Source organism: Chelonia mydas, chromosome 24, assembly GCF_015237465.2.
Source record: "Chelonia mydas isolate rCheMyd1 chromosome 24, rCheMyd1.pri.v2, whole genome shotgun sequence".
In the NCBI taxonomy this organism is placed as follows: domain Eukaryota; kingdom Metazoa; phylum Chordata; order Testudines; family Cheloniidae; genus Chelonia; species Chelonia mydas.
Window position 1 is genome coordinate 1,073,685 of NC_051264.2, and position 18,410 is coordinate 1,092,094.

The 18,410-nt window shown below is 49.0% G+C and overlaps 1 protein-coding gene across 7 annotated transcripts in view; it reads left to right on the forward strand.

The window, feature by feature from the left end:
• ADAR (adenosine deaminase RNA specific) overlaps positions 1-18,410 on the forward strand; it is a 28,949-nt gene that overhangs the window by 5,178 nt on the left and 5,361 nt on the right. For 3 of the 7 annotated variants that reach the window (XM_043535129.1, XM_043535127.1, XM_043535130.1), the window contains exons 2-10: positions 5,134-6,500; positions 11,738-11,924; positions 12,545-12,702; positions 13,138-13,279; positions 13,435-13,652; positions 13,881-14,037; positions 15,158-15,329; positions 15,994-16,087; positions 17,870-17,998. In XM_043535129.1, coding sequence (XP_043391064.1) covers positions 5,773-6,500; positions 11,738-11,924; positions 12,545-12,702; positions 13,138-13,279; positions 13,435-13,652; positions 13,881-14,037; positions 15,158-15,329; positions 15,994-16,087; positions 17,870-17,998 — 1,985 coding nt within the window. In that variant the 5' untranslated portion in view covers positions 5,134-5,772. Of the gene's footprint in view, positions 1-2,577; positions 3,096-4,929; positions 6,501-11,737; positions 11,925-12,544; positions 12,703-13,137; positions 13,280-13,434; positions 13,653-13,880; positions 14,038-15,157; positions 15,330-15,993; positions 16,088-17,869; positions 17,999-18,410 lie in introns of those variants that run through there. The other 4 variants (XM_037883376.2, XM_043535128.1, XM_007067825.4 and 1 more) reach the window with 3 other exon arrangements.

Genomic DNA, 18,410 nt, shown 5'->3' on the forward strand with positions numbered 1-18,410 from the left:
TCAGCTCAGAGGCAGGATGGTGCAGGAGAGATGAACAGTTCCCCCAGGTTGCTGAGGGAATAGAATGATGTGCACTTGAGCAGGTGGCAGGTTAGCGATTGGCTGGGCCAGCTGTTGGAAGGAAGTGGAGTGGAGATAGATGGAGAGCCCTAGACATCATCATTCCACTGTGAAAGAGAGCCTTTCCTAATCCAGAGAGGGAGATGTAGCTGCTTTCCACCCCAAGAGTAATTTATAAATATCTGTTGCAAGGCTTCATTTTTTCACTTGGTTCCTTAACACAACAAGGAAAAATTCAATGCAATTAAAAAGCAGCATACTTACAATTGGTAAAAGAACATTTTTTACATCAATATTAAATTGCAGAACTTGTTGGGACAATATTTATTCAGATAGTTTAGCAGGATTAAAACAAGATTAGATGTTTATATGAATATCAAACACTTAACGTTACACTAGCTAAGGTAAAGTTACCAGGGCCATTGATCTTGCTTCAGAGCATAAACTGTGGTCAGGATGAAATTTCAACCCTTGTTTAGCTGATCAGGGTTACTGAGAGCAGGGTTAGGCTGATGTCACACAGGATACAAAATGGATGGACCACTGAGCTGGGGTGACAGTCCCTTTGTGCCTGCCATCTCTCAATAATTTAAGAGAAAAATTCATTTGCCAGTCTGTTTGCTCACTAGAAGGGGAAAGAATGAATAAATTGTAGAGGGAAAATAAAACTCACTCTTCTGCACCCCCACAGTTGCCAATAGGGTTGTGGTCCCCAAACTTTTTACCTCATGTCCCCCCTTACTCTAGTGCACGCCCCCTCTCCCCCCCCCCCCCCCGGTTCTGGGAGAGGCACGTGGACTGGGTAAGGGGGCCAAGGCTGGGGGCTGGGGCAGGACAGGGCCAGGGCCAGCAGCCACATCTGGAAGCAGAGACCTGGGAGCAGGGCTGGCAGCTAGTGCCGTGAGTGCAGGCCCGCAGCCGGTGCCCTGGGCGAGGGGTTGGTGGCCGGGGCTGGGCCAGGAGCAGAGCTGGGTGTCGCTTCCGTCTCGCTCCCTCCAAACATTCCTCTGCACCCCCCTAGGGGGTCTCTGCAAGAGAGGCTGCCGACAGTAGTGTCTAGGGGCCTCAGTTGAGATCAGAGCCGACACTGTGCATACAGACAGTAAGAGACAGTCAGTGCCCCAAACATCTTACTGTCCAAATAGACAAGACAAAGGGTGTGGGGGAGGGGAGAAAGGAGGCACAGACAGGGGAAGTGACTTGCCCAGGGTCACACAGGAGGTCAGTGGTTCTCTGGACTCACGTCCCAGTGCTCTGTCCACTTGATCCACTGCCTCCTCAAAGGAAAGGCTGGCAGAATCCCAGGCTCTTGAAATTGCTGGCAATCCAGGGTACGCATCAGGGACAAGAAGTAGCTTTATTGTGACTTCACCAGACGTGCTGCAGTGCTGTATGGGTAGACATGCCCTTAAAAACTACAAATGTCATTAATGGTCTTGGCACTCATTACCTTCAAAGCATTGTACAAACAATACATAATGAATCCTCACAACACTCCTGTCAGCGAGGGGAGTCATGTAACCTTTTTATACAGCCAGGGAATCAAGCTCTTAGCCCTTCTCTACACTACAAATTACCTTGGTATAATTTCCGTTGCTCAGGGTTGTGGATAATCAACACCCCTGAGCACCATAAGTTACACTGACCTAAGCGCCGGTGTAGACTGTGCTGTGTCAGCGGGAGAGCTTCTCCTGCTAACGTAGCTACCGCCTCTCACGGAAGCAGGAGGTATTAAGCTGACGGGAAAGCTGGCTCCCGTCAGTTTAGAGCGTCTTCACTAGAAGTGCTGCAGCAGCGCAGTTGTAAATGATGTAGTGTAGACATAGCTTGAGAAGCGATTTCCTCAAGGCCACAGGGGAAGTCAGAGCGCGGTTCAGCCCCTAGCATCCCTGCCAGACTCTAGTCAGCTTCACACCACAGTTCAGGAACACAGGTGCGAGTGTCCTGGGAACGGAGAGAGGAATGTTCTCAGTAATCTGATTTATGGCTTTAAATTCCTGCAAAACAAAATCTTCCACCAAAGAGCCCTTTTCAAGTCTCCCCCACTCCTGCCACTTGGAAGTGGAGTGGAGAAATGCACACCCTTTCTTTCACCAGGTTCTAACAAAAGGGAAACTAGAACCAGCTGTCTTGAGGACCAGGAATGCGCCCAGGAATGAGAGAGAGTTCCTGACTGCAGAGTCACTGCAGAGTACAGAGGGGTAGCCGTGTTAGTCTGTATCAACAAAAGCTTATGACCAAATAAATCTGTTAGTCTTTAAGATGCCACCAGACTCCTCGTTGTTTTTGCGTAGTACAGTTTGATAAAAAGTTTGTAAGCCACTGTTTTAAACCAGAGCCAGCTGCAGCAGGAGATGGGTAGAAGGGGGTGTATGTGTGGGCTCTGCACAAAGGCTCTGCTCTCTCCTGTTGGGATTATGGAACAGACGTGCCCTGGGCGCTAAGGGCTGCCCAACCCTCAGTGAAACAGGACACCAGGCAAAACAGAGAAGTGAGAGTTAGCTGGAAGAAAATGAAACCGAAACTTAACTTGGAGCCATTTTAAGTTGACCGAGTGGCTGATTATGTTGTTAGCTCCATGCTGGGCAGAGGGGAAGGGGTGATTAGCCTGTTTCTGTTGTTTGTAAAAAGTGCAGAGGTACTGAGCTTTTCTGTATCTAGCAGCCGTTTGTGAGCTCTGCCTGCGACTGTTTGGCTGGCACAGGGAAGAGCTGCTCCCGTCAGTGTTTCGGTTGCCTTTCAACTTCTCCTAGCAGTGTGTGTCTGTGGTTAGAGACACAAGTGGGGCAGGCGATATCTTCTGTTGGGGAGAGAGACAAGCTTTTGAGATACACAGATCTCTTTTTCAGGTCTGGGAACGGCAGTAAGAGTGTCACAGCTAAGTACAAGATCAGACAGATAGTTTAGCATAAGTAATTAGCACATATTCTAAGGGACCATTCGAGGTGAAGTGGCGATAGTTCACAGTTTGGGAACAGTTCTTTACCTTCTGATCAGTTAAATGAATTGTTCTTGTCAGCTTGGGCAACAACAAGGTAAGAGCAACTTCTAAACCCTCCCTTCCTCTTCCAGGCATGTTGTGTGTTCTAAGGATTTCTTTTTAAACTTGGCCAGTGGAACAGATGTGTTTGTCCTAGTAACTAATAGGACTGTGATGGCCGTGTGCAGGAAAATGGATGCTCCTACTCTTGGGTAACAAGAAGGAGATGTTTCAGAGTAGCAGCCGTGTTAGTCTGTATTCGCAAAAAGAAAAGGAGTACTTGTGGCACCTTAGAGACTAACAAATATATTTGAGCATAAGCGTCCGATGAAGTGAGCTGTAGCTCACGAAAGCTTATGCTCAAATAAATTTGGTCGTCTCTAAGGTGCCACAAGTACTCCTTTTCTTTTTAAGAAGGAGATGTAGCGCTCCTACCTGCTGCACTCAAAATCTGGAGCACATCACTTGGTATCAGTATGGGGTGAACCAGGAAAAAATGCAAGCAGGGGCTGTTTGTGACACTGTTTAATGCAAGTGAAATTTCAAATGGCCTTAGAACGTCGGCCATGTCTATACTAGCACTTATGTCGACAATGTTGCTCAGGGGTGTGAAAAAACACACCCCTGAACAACATAAGTTTTGCCGGCATAAACAGTCGTGTGGACAGCGCTGTCATCCCACCGCTCGTTGAGCTGGTTTTATTATGTCAATGAGCGAGCTCTCTGTGTCTGGATCGGTACAGCTGTGCCGCTGTAAGCCTGCACGTGTAGACATGGCCTTTGATTCTGCACAATAAGGCTGATGCTAAGTGGCGTGGCTGGTGTCTGGGGTACTCTTGAGCTGAGTCATTGTGCAAGCACTTACTAATTAGCTCACTTGAGGTGTCCTGTGTTTTTCTCCCTATTTTTAAGGTGATGTAATTATCTATCCACTTACATCCCCCACTTGGTCGCTTTCTGTGTGGGGGTGTAAGTAATCAGTTCTGTTCCTGAGCAGGTTCCCTTATAAAGATCTGGGGCGTAAATGTTCTGTTGGGGATATGGTTTCTGTCACTTTATGTTCACATTCGGCTGCTGTCACGCTTGGGTAGGATTAGAGCATCCCATCAATAGTAGTGGCTAGCTTTTTCTTTAATTTTAAAAAATCGAATGTATCATTCCAGGTTCCAGCCTGACCACTCAGACCAAAATTCACTTGTAATCAAATGATGTTCCCACGTTTGTGACTGGTGTGAGCTGGATTTGAACTGCAGCCCTAAAAGGCTCTGCATCCTATTACCAACCCTCTACGCTATCTGGTTCCCATGTATCTTATCTCTTTAAAGCATCATGAAATGAGAGAATGAGCTGTATAGGTCACACTCTATCAAGGGAGGAAGGGATGTTCTTGTGGACTGAGCCACAAGTTAGGAGTTTGTGGTCTATTTCCATCTCTGCAGACTCACTGTGTGATGCTTGGCAAGCCACTTGACCTCTCTGGGACTTGTTTTCCCATACGTGAAATGGGAGAATAGTGCTTGGAAAGCGCACTGAGATCCTTAGATGTAGGGCACAATGGATGGGCAAAATATGATCATGATTGAGCCAGCCTGAAATATCCAACAACCAGTGAGGGTGCTGAGTCTTAAGAATGAAGTTGTTTCTCATTGTTAGGCTCATTCAGAATTCCTTTCAGGTCAGTTTTGTGTTTGGGGCAGGGACTTGGACAACACTTGGTTAGTTTCATTTACCTGGCATGCATGAGTAGCATAGCAACAGGGTTTGTAGACAAGCTTAGATAAGAAGATGGTTATACATTGTCTTGGAGTGGAGAGGCTGGTCATACTGTAGTTCTGGGCTCCTCTGGGAGTGTAATTGAGTTTTGAACCCTTGTTCTTTCCTTTTGGCAGGCCGCTGTGCAGCAATTGTGCAAGTGGAAAGTGAACCACAGCTGCCTCTCTTCTGGTGTGCAAGAGCCCAGATTCACACTTGCATTCCAGCAGCACGCTATGAACACAGGTTTTGGTCGAGGCAAAGGCTCTTATCAAACACCCCCAAAACATAACTACTGCAGTCCTAATCCAGCCTTTTTTAATAACTCTCTCGTCCCACAGGGAGGTAATCTCGACAGATTGAGAAACCAGCAGATACAGTTCCTATTGGGGCAAATCACTGAAGCTCCCCTGTACCCATTTTGCGAACAAAGGCCACAAGTAGAGCAACACATCAGGGGTCCGCGAGCTGCTGTACCAATTCCTAGAGGGAGTGGGCACAACAGCTGGGGCACAGCTGGGAGATTTAGACCCCCGTATATCAGTCAGCAAACGCAAAGTTTACCGTCTTATCCCCCAACTCAGTACAACTACAGAAAATCAGAAAGGGAATTTGACCACTTCAACCTGAGTTTCCAGAGACTGACTGTTGCTGGGCAAGACAGGGAGCAAGAAATTTTGACAATTTTAGGGCAGCTTAGGCGGGGGGAGTCCTGTACAGTTCACGAACTCACCCGTAAACTTAAAACCCGAAAGAAAGAAGTCAATCATTATCTGTACAAACTTCTCCAGGAAGGTAAATTGCATAAAGGAGGAGAGACCCCCCCGTTGTGGCGGATCGCAGACAGATCTGGCTCTGTAGGGGCCGCGCACGAAGGAAGTGCCACCGCCGACGGGAATCATTGCAAAGACGCAGCTTCTGAGAGTCAAGAAAAGGAAAGCTCCACGGTTAGCTCAGAAGACAATACCGAATCTCCCATCATGGCTGAAGTCAAGGAGAAAATCTGTAACTATTTGTTCAATGTCACAGACTCCACAGCATACAACCTTGCAAAAAACATTGGTTTTTCAAAGGCCAAGGATGTTAACGCCACTCTCAGTGCCCTGGAAAAACTGGGAGAGGTCCACAAGGAGAACACAACCCCCCCAAAATGGTCCCTCACTGACAAGAAACGGGAGCGGATGCAAATCAAGGTAAAAGCCAATGAAGTAACGGAACTGGCACCTCCCGCCCCAGAGCCAGAGTTTCCAGCTGCCTGCGTAGAGCCAGATCTGCAGGAGAGCGTGTTGCCTTTCACAGAGGTAAAGATGGAAGAAGAAGAAAATGTAAAGAATGGACAGCAAGCCTCTGAGCAAACAGAACAGACTGACACTACTGCGCCTGACCCAGGCCTGCGAGCCCGGAAGCCCAGATACCGCTTCATGAACTATGACAACTCTGAAAATGGCAAGTGGGCCACAGATGACATTCCAGATGACTTGAATGCCATCAATAAGCAGGCGGATGAGTGGAGATGCATCATGGAATCCCCCTCATCTCCCAGCTACGCTGCCCAGTTTGATACTGCTTTCCAGTGTACGCCCTTAGAAAAGCTGATTGCCTGTCAGGAGAAGAACCCAGTCAGTGGCCTCATCGAATATAGCCAGTACACTTACCAGCGCTGTGAATTTGCCCTTTTGGAGCAGAGCGGACCCTCACATGAACCAAGGTAAGAAAGAGAACATGGGTTTCCTTTGCTATTATTTTCTGATTAAAGAGAGGTACATAATCTAAATTATGATTTAATTGGTATCACAGAGACTTGGTGGAATAAGTCTCATGGCTGGAATATTGGTATAGAGGGGCATAGCTTGATCAGAGAGGACAGGCAGGGAGAAAAGGGAGGAGGGGCTTACATTGTACATAAAGGATATAGACACTTGTTCTGAGGTCCAGAAGGAGGTGGGAGGCAGACCAGTTGAGAGTCTCTGGGTAAAGATAAAAGGGTTAAAAAATAGGGATGATGTCTTAGTCGGGTCTGCTATAGACCACCCAGTCAGGAGCAGAGGTAGATGAGGTATTTCTACAGCAAATAACAGAAATATCCAAAACACAGGACCCAGTAGTAATGGGGAAGTTTAACGAGGCAGACTTCTGTTGGGAATGTAATATGGCAAAACACAACGTTTCCAATAAGTTCTTGGAGACAATTTTTTGTTCCAGAAAGTGAGGAAGTAACCAGGGGGACACCCATTTTAGACTGGATTCTGACCAACAGGGAGGAATTGGTAGTGAATCTGAAGGTGAAAGGCGATGTGGGTAACAGTGATTATGAAATGACAGATTTCATGAGTCTAGGGAGAGCAGCAGAACAAGGCTACTGGACTTCCAAAAAGCCGACTTTAAGCGACTCTGAGGACTGGTAGATAGGATCCCGTGGGAAGAAAATCTAAGGGAAAAAGGTGTTCAGGAGAGCTGGCAGTTCCTCAAGGAGACAGTATTAAAGGCACCACTGCAAACTATTCCAATGTAAAGGAAAGATAAGAAAAACATTGAGGTCAACATGGCTCCATCAGGAGCTCTTTAATGACCTGGAAATCAAAAGGGAATCCTACAAAAAGTGGAAATATGGTCACATTGCTGAGGAGTACAAAAGAACAGCACAATATCAGAAAATTTGTGTAGGGACAAAATCAGAAAGGCAAAGGCACAAAATGAGTGCCACCTGGCAAGAAACATAGAAGGCAATAAGAAGAGGTTCTTTAAATACATTAGGAGCAAGAGAAAGATGAAGGAAAGTGTAGGTCCTCTACTTGGGAAAGGTTTCAGAGTGGCAGCCGTGTTAGTCTGTGTCAGCAAAAACAAGAGGGAGTCTTTGTGGCACCTTAGAGACTAACAAATTTATTTGGGCATAGGCTTTCGTGGGCTAAAACCCACTTCATCAGATGCATGGAGTGGGGGAAAAAAACCGTAGGCAGGTATATATACACAGCACATGAAAGGATGGGAGTTGCCTTACCAAGTGGGGGGTCAGTGCTAATGAGACAATTCAGTTAAAGTGAAAGTGGGCTAATCTCAACAGCAGAATACCAAGGGAGGAAAAATCACTTTTGAAGTGGTAATGAGGCCAATGTAAACAGGGTGGCCCATTTCAAACAATTGACAAGAAGGTGTTACTCACCTGTTACTACTGTTACTCACACCTTCTTGTCAGTTGTTTGAAATGGGCCACCCTGTTTACATTGGCCTCATTACCACTTCAGAAGTGATTTTTCCTCCCTTCATCCGATGAAGTGAGCTGTAGCTCATGAAAGCTTATGCTCAAATAAATTTGTTAGTCTCTAAGGTGCCACAAGTCCTCATTTTATTTTTGCGGATACAGACTAACATGGCTGCTACTCTGAAACTTTTCCTCCCTTGGTATTCTACTGTTGAGATTAGCCCACTTCCACTTTGATTTAATTGTCTCGTTAGCACTGACCCCCCATTTGGTAAGGCAACTCCCATCCTTTCATGTGCTGTGTATATATACCTGCCTACTGTTTTTTTTCCCACTCCATGCATCTGATGAAGTGGGTTTTAGCCCACGAAAGCTTATGCCCAAATACATGTGTTAGTCTCTAAGGTGCCACAAGGCCGCCTCGTTGTTTTCGCTTGGGAAAGGAGAGCTAATAACTGGTGACATCAAGAAAGCTGAGGTGCTTCGTGCCTGTTTGCTTCAGTCTTCACTAAAAAAGTTAATTGTGACCAGATGCTCAACACAAATACCCTTAACAACCGGGGGGAAGGAATGCAAGTCAAAATAGGGAAAGAACGGGTTAAAGAGTATTTATATAAGTTAGATGTATTCACGTCATCAGGGCCGATCAGACTCATCCTACGGTAGTTCAGGAACTAGCTGAAGTAATTATTTTTGAGAACTCCTAGAGGATGGAAGAGGTTCCAGAAGACTAGAGATGGGCAAATGTAATACCTTGCTGCAAACAGGGGAAGGAATAGGATGTGGAGAATAATAAGACCGGTCAGCCTAACATCAGTACCTGAAAAGATACTAGAGCAAATTCTTAAACAATCAGTTAGTGAGCACCTGGAGGATAATGGGGTTGTAAGGAATAGTCGGCATGGATTTGTCAAGAACAAATCATGCCAAACCAACTTAACTTCCTTCCTTGACAGGGTTACTGGCCCAGTGGATGGGGGGAAGCAGTAGACGTGATATACCTTGATTTTTAGTCAGGCTTTTGACACAGTCCCTGATGACAGTCTCATAAGCAAACTGGAAAATGTGGTCTAGATGACTGTACTATAAGGTGGGTGCACAGCTGGTTAAAAGACCGAACTCAAGGAGTTGTTATCAATGGTTTGCTGTCACATTGGGGGGACACATCTAGGGGGTTTCTGCACTGGTCAGTCCTGGGTCTAATGCTAGTCAATATTTTAATTAATGACTTGGATAATCGAGTGGAGAGCATGCTTATAAAATTCGCAGTTGACTCCAAGCTGGGAGGAGTTGCAAGCACTTTGGAGGACAGGATTATAATTCAAAATGACCTTGACAAATTGGAGAATTGGTCTGAATTCAACAAGATGAAATTCAAGTAAGACAAGTGCCAAGTACTTCACTTAGGAAGGAAAAAATCAAACACACAACTCCAAAATGGGGAATAACTGTGTGAGTGGTTGTACTGCTAGAAAGGATCAGGGGGTTATAGTGGATCACAAACTGAATATGAATCATCAATGGAATGCAGCTGCAAAAAGGCTGATATGGTTCTGGGGTGTATTAACAGGCGTGTTGTATGTAAGACACAGGAGTTGATTGTCCCGCTCTACTTGGCACTGGTGAGGCTCTAGGTGGAGTCCTGTGTCCAGTTTCGGGCACCACAATTTAAGAAAGATGGGGACAAATTGGAGAGAGTCCAGAGGAGAGCAACAACAATTATCAAAGGTTTAGAGAACCTGACCTATGCAGAAAGGTTAAAAACCCTGGGAATGTTCAGTCTTGTGGGGACTGATATAATGAGGCTGGTGATCAATTGTTCTCCATGTCCACTGAAGGTAAGACCAGAAGCAATGGGTTTCATCTTCAAGGGAGACTTAGGTTAGATATTAGGAAAAACTTTCTAACTCTAAGGGGAGTTAAGCTCTGGAATAGGCTTCAAGGGAGGCCATGGAGTCCCCATCATTGGAAACTTTTAAAAATAAGTTGGACCAACCCCTGTCAGGGATGGTCTAGGTTTACTTGGCCCTGCCACAGAGCAGGGGGCTGGACTTGATGACTTGTCGAGGTCCCTGTCAGCACCGCATTCCTGTGATTCTGTTTGGCCTCCATGAACTTCCAATCTAATTGCCTCATCCTAGATTTGCAGGGCCAGGGTGTCAGTATTTGCAATGCTTCCTCCTGGGACAACGAGTCTAATCACCTCCAAGGCTCATGCGCCTCACCCAAAGGACTCAAGGCCTCTTAACTAGGAAATAGGAAAGACCATTTGCCAACACGACCAGCTCTTTCCCTCCGAAACCCCACAGCCACCAGTGAGCAGGACAGAAAAGGAACACACAGTGCTGTCCTTTCTGGTATTTTACTCTGCTGAATTGCTCAGCTGGAAAGGAAACCAAAAGGAGCTGAGCGTCTAAACAGCCCACTTCTCTCACTTACGCAGTTGCAACTCCCACTGACTCTAGAGTTGCCTCTAGAAGGACTGGAATAAGAGTAAAATGAGGGGAAGTCAGTAAAGGCAGGGGAAATAGAGGAAGATAACTTCTAGAGAGAGCGTTCCCCCTGAAAACGGATGAACAGACGCTGATGTCTCTGACGAGGAGTGGGAAATCCTCTGCAGCAACTTACTGGGGGAGGGGGAGAAATGTCCTCTAGGTTTCCTATGGTTTCATGCCATTGAGTCTGTTTTCTTATCCCAACACCATTTGCACTGCTGGGATTTAACCTCCTGGAACCTATTATTAGCAGCTCTGCGGCGTGTCACTAGCTGCAAGTGTCTCATTGGTGTGGCAGTTCGGCGCATAGCACGTAACTTGCAGTCATAGAATGGGATTTTTTTCTGGGCTTTTATGGTTAGTCTGTTGAGGATACTTTCTGATATTGTGGCCATTCCTGGGCACTGGAAAGGCACCGTTTATGCCACATTGGAATATGTCAATAGGCTTACTAGACAGGAAAATCGGCCTATTTCCCAAAGACAAAATCCAAGCTTTCTCTTTAGGGAAAGGTCTGAATGGATTTAGCCCCAACGACCTGTCCCTAGTGCAGTTCAACCTGCTTTTTCCTAAGAGGAGTCCGCCTCTGCAAAAGGCTGGGTGCCAGAAAGGAATCTAGCTGGCATAAGCTGCCATTGGGGTCTGCCCCTGAGAGAGAGGCAGGCACATCTGTCAAAGACAAAAGATTTAAACGAGGAAGTGCCTGGCAAAGATGCTGTGCAGAGAGTTGGCTGGCAGCTCTTAAATGCCCTCTAGGCAGGCAGGGCAGATCCTGCCTGAGGGACAAACTGACCCAAAGTGACTAGGCACAGACGTGATGATTCAGGCTGCCACTAGACCGGTTTTCAACCTTTCTTTCCCCCATGCAGGAGACTGTCTTGGATTTGCACTCTGTACGGTGAGAGCAGCCAATGAGTTAATGACTCATGCAGCCTCTGGTGCCTCTGGACCAAGGAGACTCACTCTGCAGCGTTAGGGCTAAACTCCCTGGGGTCTCTGCCACCACATCTGCGGTGGAAGGCTGTGTAAACTTCTAAATGAAGCCTCTGAAGGCTTACACCAAAGTCAGATTGCATCTTTGGTGCATCTGGCCCTTCTGCAGCTGTGGCTTGTTTGCTTCTACACCGTGAGGACCAGCAGCTCCTTCCCACTAGAGTTCCAAGAGCTGGGCTAGAGGTGTAGTGCAGGAGGGGCAGGTTGGTATCCAGAGTGACCGGTCACATGTTTGTCCTTCTCTCTTCCTCTACAAAGATTTAAGTTCCAGGCTGTTATAAATGGGCGCCGGTTCCCACCAGCGGAAGCAGGTAGCAAAAAACTGGCCAAGCAGGAGGCAGCTGCCAATGCCATGAAAATCCTGATGCGCGAAGCTGAGAACGAAGGGGAGGATGGCATGGAAGGGGAGGAGTCATTCGTCCCAGACAGCTCCGAAGCAGAGTTGGTGAGTCCCGTGCTGCTTGTTCTGGGCGACGTTCAGGCTGAAATCGGTGCCTTGATGCCCGTGTTCTCAGCCCTGCTCTCCCAAAAGAGCTGTCCTCTGCTGCTGCTGCTGAGTTTTTCCATTCACAGACGCAGCGCAAAGCAGGCAGGGATTGGGACGGGCTGGCCCAGCACTAGCTGGCAGGGGAGGGTGAAGTAAACAAGCTAGAGATCGTCCCTTCCCAAAAGGAAATGTGATTCCAAATTGTGTGTGGGAAACTATTTCAAGCCTGTATAAGGGCTCCCCCGCCTTTCTCTTTCTGCAATTAGCCCTCTCAGGTGCTAATTGGGTATTGCCCAGAATGGCCTGAACGTTCCACGAAGAGCCCCACGCTTCTCTTGCTTGTAGCAAACGTGGCTTCTTATGAGTATAAAAAGGGGTGCGGCAGCAGAACCGCCTATGCGAAGCTGGGGTGCTCTTGATGCAGTCTGGTGCTCGTTCTCTTGGCCGGGTTGGCTTTGCCCTGTAGTTAGCGTCGCTGAGCTGACAGAAAGTTGCAGCCCCTGGTCTAGTGCCTGACAGCAGCAACCTGTCAGAGGTTGAGATCTGTGCTCTGGTCTCCTCTCCGCTTCTTGCCATAGCCTGCACACCCAGAACCAGAGCCTCCATCTGCCGCGGCACAGCTACACTTGTCCTCTGGGAAGAACCCCATCAGCATATTAATGGAATATGGACAGAAGTCAGGGAGCACGTGCGAATTCCAGCTGCTGTCCCAGGAGGGACCACCCCATGACCCCAAGTATGGCACATCATGTTAATTGGGGGGAGGGGTGTTCTTCAATCAGAGGAACCAGCCAGGTTGCCCCATCTGTCCAGGTTGCCATACACTTCACTGTGTTATCTGAGTGCTCATCTTGCTCAAGGACGACTGGACCTGGCTCCCTCGAGGTCCTGTGCACCCCAGAAAGAGGTCAAGGAATGCCTTCCTCCTGGGAGGCTGGGTGCCTCCAACCCAAGGACAAGCTCAGAGCTCAGGGGCCAGTTCTGAATACCGTGCGTGGCAGTGCCATGCCAGTGCTTTTGGAGCATCCAGTCATCCTGATGCTCTTAAACTGCTGATAACTTGGAAATGTTCCTCGTGCATCTTTAGCCCGACTTGAACTGGGAGTTGGTGCAAAGAACAGACTCAAGCTTCTGGGTTTAACATTCTTCTCATGGTGTAACATCCTGTCAGGTTCAAATACTGCGTGAAGGTGGGTGAGCAGACTTTCCCCGCGGTGATAGCCAACAGCAAGAAGGGAGCAAAGCAGATGGCAGCTGAGGTTGCTGTGAAGATCCTCCGCGGGGAGGCTGGGGGGCAGTTCTTCCCAGAACAGGTAGAGAGACCCTTGCACCTTTAAACCTTCTTCTAGTAGGATTTTACCCCGGGTGGGTCAGCCGGCAGTAGCCAAGGCTGGCTGTGTGCAGCTACCGTGCCGTAGTATGTACTCCTAAATATTTATCTGGCTTCTCTTGTCTAACTCTTCTTTAGCCTTCCGTAGAGGTCCCAAGCGAGCCGTCCCTGGATCCGCCTGTTGCTCAGCCCCTGAATCCAGATGAGTCAAAAGCAGCAACAGCCAAGGGAATTGGGGAGCTGATCAAATACCTCAATGCCAATCCTGTCAGTGGCCTGCTGGAATATGCCCGTTCCAATGGGTTTGCAGCAGAGTTCAAAATGATCGATCAGACAGGACCTCCTCACGATCCGAAGTAAGTTGCTGTGAATGTCCATGACAAAACTGGCACTGTCTGTGCTGTCCTGAAGTAGGCACAGACTCCTGCCTAGCATAGCAAATTCCTGGGGAAGCTGCAAGCTGGTAACAGAGCTAGCTACTGTCAGAGCTTCATTCTGCCTCCTTACAGTTGGCAGGTACAAATTAAAACCACTTCGTTTTTAAACATTGCTCTCCCAGTGACATGCTGCTGCTACCTCTGTAGGTTTGTCTACCAAGCCAAGGTTGGAGGTCGTTGGTTCCCAGCTGTGACTGCACACAACAAAAAGCAAGGCAAGCAGGAAGCGGCCGATGCAGCGCTCAGAGTCCTGATTGGGGAAACGGAGAAGGCTGAGCGCACCGAAGGACTGAGCATCACAGAGGTAATTTCTCTCTCCTCAGAGCTAGGGTGTCATTTGTCATCCTGCTGTTCAGTCTGGTGGGAGCGCTGTGCTGATCAGTGACTTGTAAAGGTAGAGCCAAGCTGGGTCTGTTATCCTTGTGGCTGGCTTTCTCATCCTTTCCTGGCATGTGCTAGAGCTGCTCCCAGTAGGACACACACATACTCTGACCCTGCCTCCTGCCAGCATCTGGTACTGGACTGAGCTAACCCCAAACTCTGATCCATGAGCAGCTGAAGCATGGTCCCTTGGGTAAGAGTAAGCACACAATGTGATTCCGCTTTCCAAGTTCAATCATTCTTACACCGCCTTGTGGCACCTTCAGATATCGCACAGCAGCTCCGAAACAGCACATCAGTTGTGAACAAAGCTCTAATTCTGGCAGAATTGCTGTCCCAGTTCTGTGCCGTTCTGAGTCCTGCTTTGAGCTCTGCAATCTCCTAAGATGTGTGTTCCCTGCTGCAGAGCTGATCCTGGCAGATGAGATCTTGCCTAGTAAAAGGGGATTCAGAGCAGTGCCAGAGAAGGCAGCCAGGTGCGCACCATAAACTCTCCCCACAAGCACCCAGAGGAAGAATTCCGTAGGTGCTTGTGACAGACGAAGTCCTACTAGCTAAGTCCTGGGGAGCTGGGGCAAAATTGTTCCTTGCTGTTCAGTTTTAAACGTTCTCAGTGATGGGGTTTCCATTCCTTCCCTGGGGAGACTGTTCCTCACCCCAGTCCATCTTGCTGTCAGGAAGCAAGACTATCCACTGGTGTTGGGCTCAGAGCTGAGCGTGAGATTTGGAGCATGTGTACAGCAGAGTTCTCTAAGGAGGTGTCCCCTCCACGCCGTGGTAATCTCTGCGTTCGTAGCCCAAAATTGCATTGGCCTTTTGTGCTGTTCTGGCCCATGGCAAACTCACCTCTATATACTCGCCTGCTCTTAAACTCGCCTCTGTATACTCGCCTGCTCTTTCCCTTGACATTTGTGTGCTCTGGATTCTGCCCTCCCACTGAATAGCTGTGTTTCCTATCGGCTTCCTTCTTGATTCTTTGTTTACGAAAAGGAATGACCCGCGTGTGATCTCTTAGCAATGCTGGTGTTGTGTCCCCCTTCCAGCTCCCTGTGAGCGGCAGTACCCTGCATGATCAGATAGCTATGCTAAGCCACCAGCGCTTCAACGCCCTCACTGCTCGCATCCAGCACAGCCTGCTCGGACGGAAGATCCTGGCTGCAATCATCATGAGGCGAGGAGAAGAGGGCCTGGGAGTTGTGGTCAGCATTGGCACAGGTATGAGCCACTACTTCCAGCATGCATTGAACTCAGACTCCCTAGCTAGATACATTTCTTACTAGAAGTAGGCACTGGCCAATCCTATGGGCTCCTTCAGGGAGAATGTGACACAGTCCCCACTCAACATCCCACGGGGTTAAAGAACGTTCCCAGGGTTCACACGTTGTCACCAGTAATCTAGTTATAAAAGGAGAAAACAAAGCGAACGTGCCTTCAGCTATAACGCTCATAATCTTTGCTTGCACTGCTACGCGCTAGCCTGTGCATCAGAGCCTGGATTTTCGCTGCTGGTGTCAAACAGCACGAGGTCCTACAGCTTACCTCAGCTTTAGATTCCAAAATCCCCCTCTCCTTAGGTGGTTGGCACTGCTTTGCTTCTCAGAGGATGGGCAAATGAGGCCTCCAGGTTTGAAGGGACCCTGGCGTCAAGCTGGGTAGATCTAGATTTGTGCTGCTCATAAAAAGAGGCAAGCGATTTCTGTGTGGAGTGGAATTCTGTCCTGTTCATTTCTAACTGACTTGGCCGGGATAATGATCCCCGGTAACTGGAGCCATGCTGCTCAGGAGCCCAGAGCAGTAAGATTTGGTGAGATAAAACACTGCCTTTTCAGAGGAGCCCGTGCGTTGGCATTGTGAGACTCTTCCCTCCCTCGCCCTCTAGGTAATCGCTGCGTGAAGGGGGAGGAGCTGAGCCTGAAGGGAGAGACTGTGAATGACTGCCATGCAGAAATCATTTCCCGACGAGGCTTCGTGAGGTGAGGGACGGGGGAATCTTTGTTCTCTGTTTGGAGGGAGTCTCGGGAGAAAGGCATGAAAGGGAACACCTAGCTGCCCGTATTGTCCCGGGACCTCTGCCTAGCTGGCAAACCCCTCTCCAGGACCACAGCCAGTGTCAGTGTCTGCAGAGAATGCTGTGGTGCGTAGGAGCTGTGGTTTCCAACACTTGCTGTTTATCTATCTGGCTGTGAAGCACAGCGACGCTGTGTCTTACAAGGAAGGGTCATGCATGACTGTTGCCCACATTACTGACATGCTGGCAATTTGTCAGGACCCCCAGGTGGTACTTACCATCTGTAGGAGGGATCAGATTGCAGCCACACTCGTGCAATACAAAGGAGAGCAATGCAGAAGCTGCACGCCCCACGGTGCCATGCACTATCTCAATCCAAGCACAGCGCTGCTCCGCCCAAGATGGATAGAGCCTTGCGCAGATACAAATTTATATATTTATATCCGGTACAGCCATGCCAGAGGAGCTGCCGGCGTGGGGCGCTGACTCCTGGCAACAGTGGTCCCGCATTCTGCTCCTTTTGCCACTGAGGTTCCCAGGAAAGCCCTGCGGTTCCGCGGATACAGATTTATATCCACAGATCCGCGCAGGGCTCTAAAGATGGAGCACTGTCTTCTGAGTCAGAGCGTCTCTTCAGATCCAACCCCCACACTTAGGCTCTTCCAGTTCTAATTGCTCCATCAAACCTTATCGGTGCGATCTTGCCATAGGGGGTAACAAACCCAGCCCAGGCTGCTGGGCAAGGCTTGCCCAGGCTAAGTCCCACAACCCCGATTGCTCTCTCCTCCCTCATGCATTTAGCATTGCACCTTTTAAATAGCGAGAGAGAGAATCCGGACTAATTCCGGTCCCTATCTGTACCCCATCCAGCTGTTCAAAACAACGCCAGCCCCTCAGTGACAGCCTGCACCTGTGTCTGTGCTTGTCACTACACTTGATGTGTTCCTCCACCCCGGGGACGAGGGGAGCAGGTCCCCAGCAGATCAGTGAGTTAGTGCAACCGTGGGCTTGTGACCTGCGGCTTTGTCCTTCCCATTAGTCCCTGGGGCCGTGGTGGGCAGGCTGTTTGCCCGCTCTGGTACGGGGTGAGAGCAGGGGAAGTGGTTCAGGCTGAACTTTGCCTTACCGCACAAAGCTGGGAGGTCTCGACGCAGACTGCGCTGGAGCTGCAGTTTTCCATTAGTCCTTGGCAGTGTGTAAGAAACCTCACGGTTTCCCCTGCGCTTGGACAAAAGTAGCAATAACAGAGCCGGTGATCGCAGCCCAGTCCTGTCGCTGTGCTAACGACACAGCCAGCGCTCAGCCCTCGCTGGGACTGTCTCAGCTTGAGGGAACTTCGCGCTGATGAAAGCTGCTCGGTTGGCAGTCTCGGCGTCGTCTTCCCCGCAGGGTGAGTACCTGCGAGCCGCAACCGGGTAAGCGCCCCACGTTCTCCTACAAGTATCCCTCTCCACTGACCTGAGGGGGGGTTTGACCTCTGTTACCTGTTCGGCCCTTGGCTTCTGGGCTGGGGCTGCCAATGCAGGTGTCCACTCCCAGGCTCCAAAGTACTCTCCGCAGAGTCACCTCTCCTGGGTGTCCCCCTCATGCACCCAAACCGACAGACACAGCGAACCACATCATGTGTTTCACTGAAGCTCTTTTTCACCTTCATCAGAGACTGCAGCTGGGGCACTGCCTGTCCCGGTCACGTGTGGGGGTTGGGGTGGAACCAGGCCATCTTCTGACCCATCGTGTTTGTTTCCAGGTTTCTCTACAGTGAGCTGATGAAGTACAATCCCGCTGATCCCTCCTCCACAGAACAGAGCATATTTGAGTCAGCAGGAGAAAACAGGCTCAAAATAAAAGATGACGTGACCTTTCACCTCTACGTCAGGTCTGTGCGGCACACGGTGCTGCTAACCTTTGCTGAGGCTGCCCCATTACTCTACCCCAGCTGATCTGTGTCCTCTAATGGGCATGAGCCCCAGGCTCTCCCCTGACCTTCCCAATCCCCATCTACCGATAGGTTTGGGGGCTGGATAGCAGGAGTTGCAGTGCCTTTCTGAGAGTGCTGGATGATACCTCACTCCTCTATAGCGTTCAAAGGGCTTTAAATCTTTAATGTATTTCTCCTCCCATGCCCCCGGGAGCTAGGGAAGTAAAGATAAAGCTGCATGTTTAGGCAGGCCTGGAGTGGAAGTGACTTGAGCAAACCTTGATAACAAACTCTCCTGGTGCAGTAACTGTTGAGCCGTGCCAGCGTAGGAGTCCGGCATAGCCCGCGTTATTTCCGTGTCCTTTGGGTT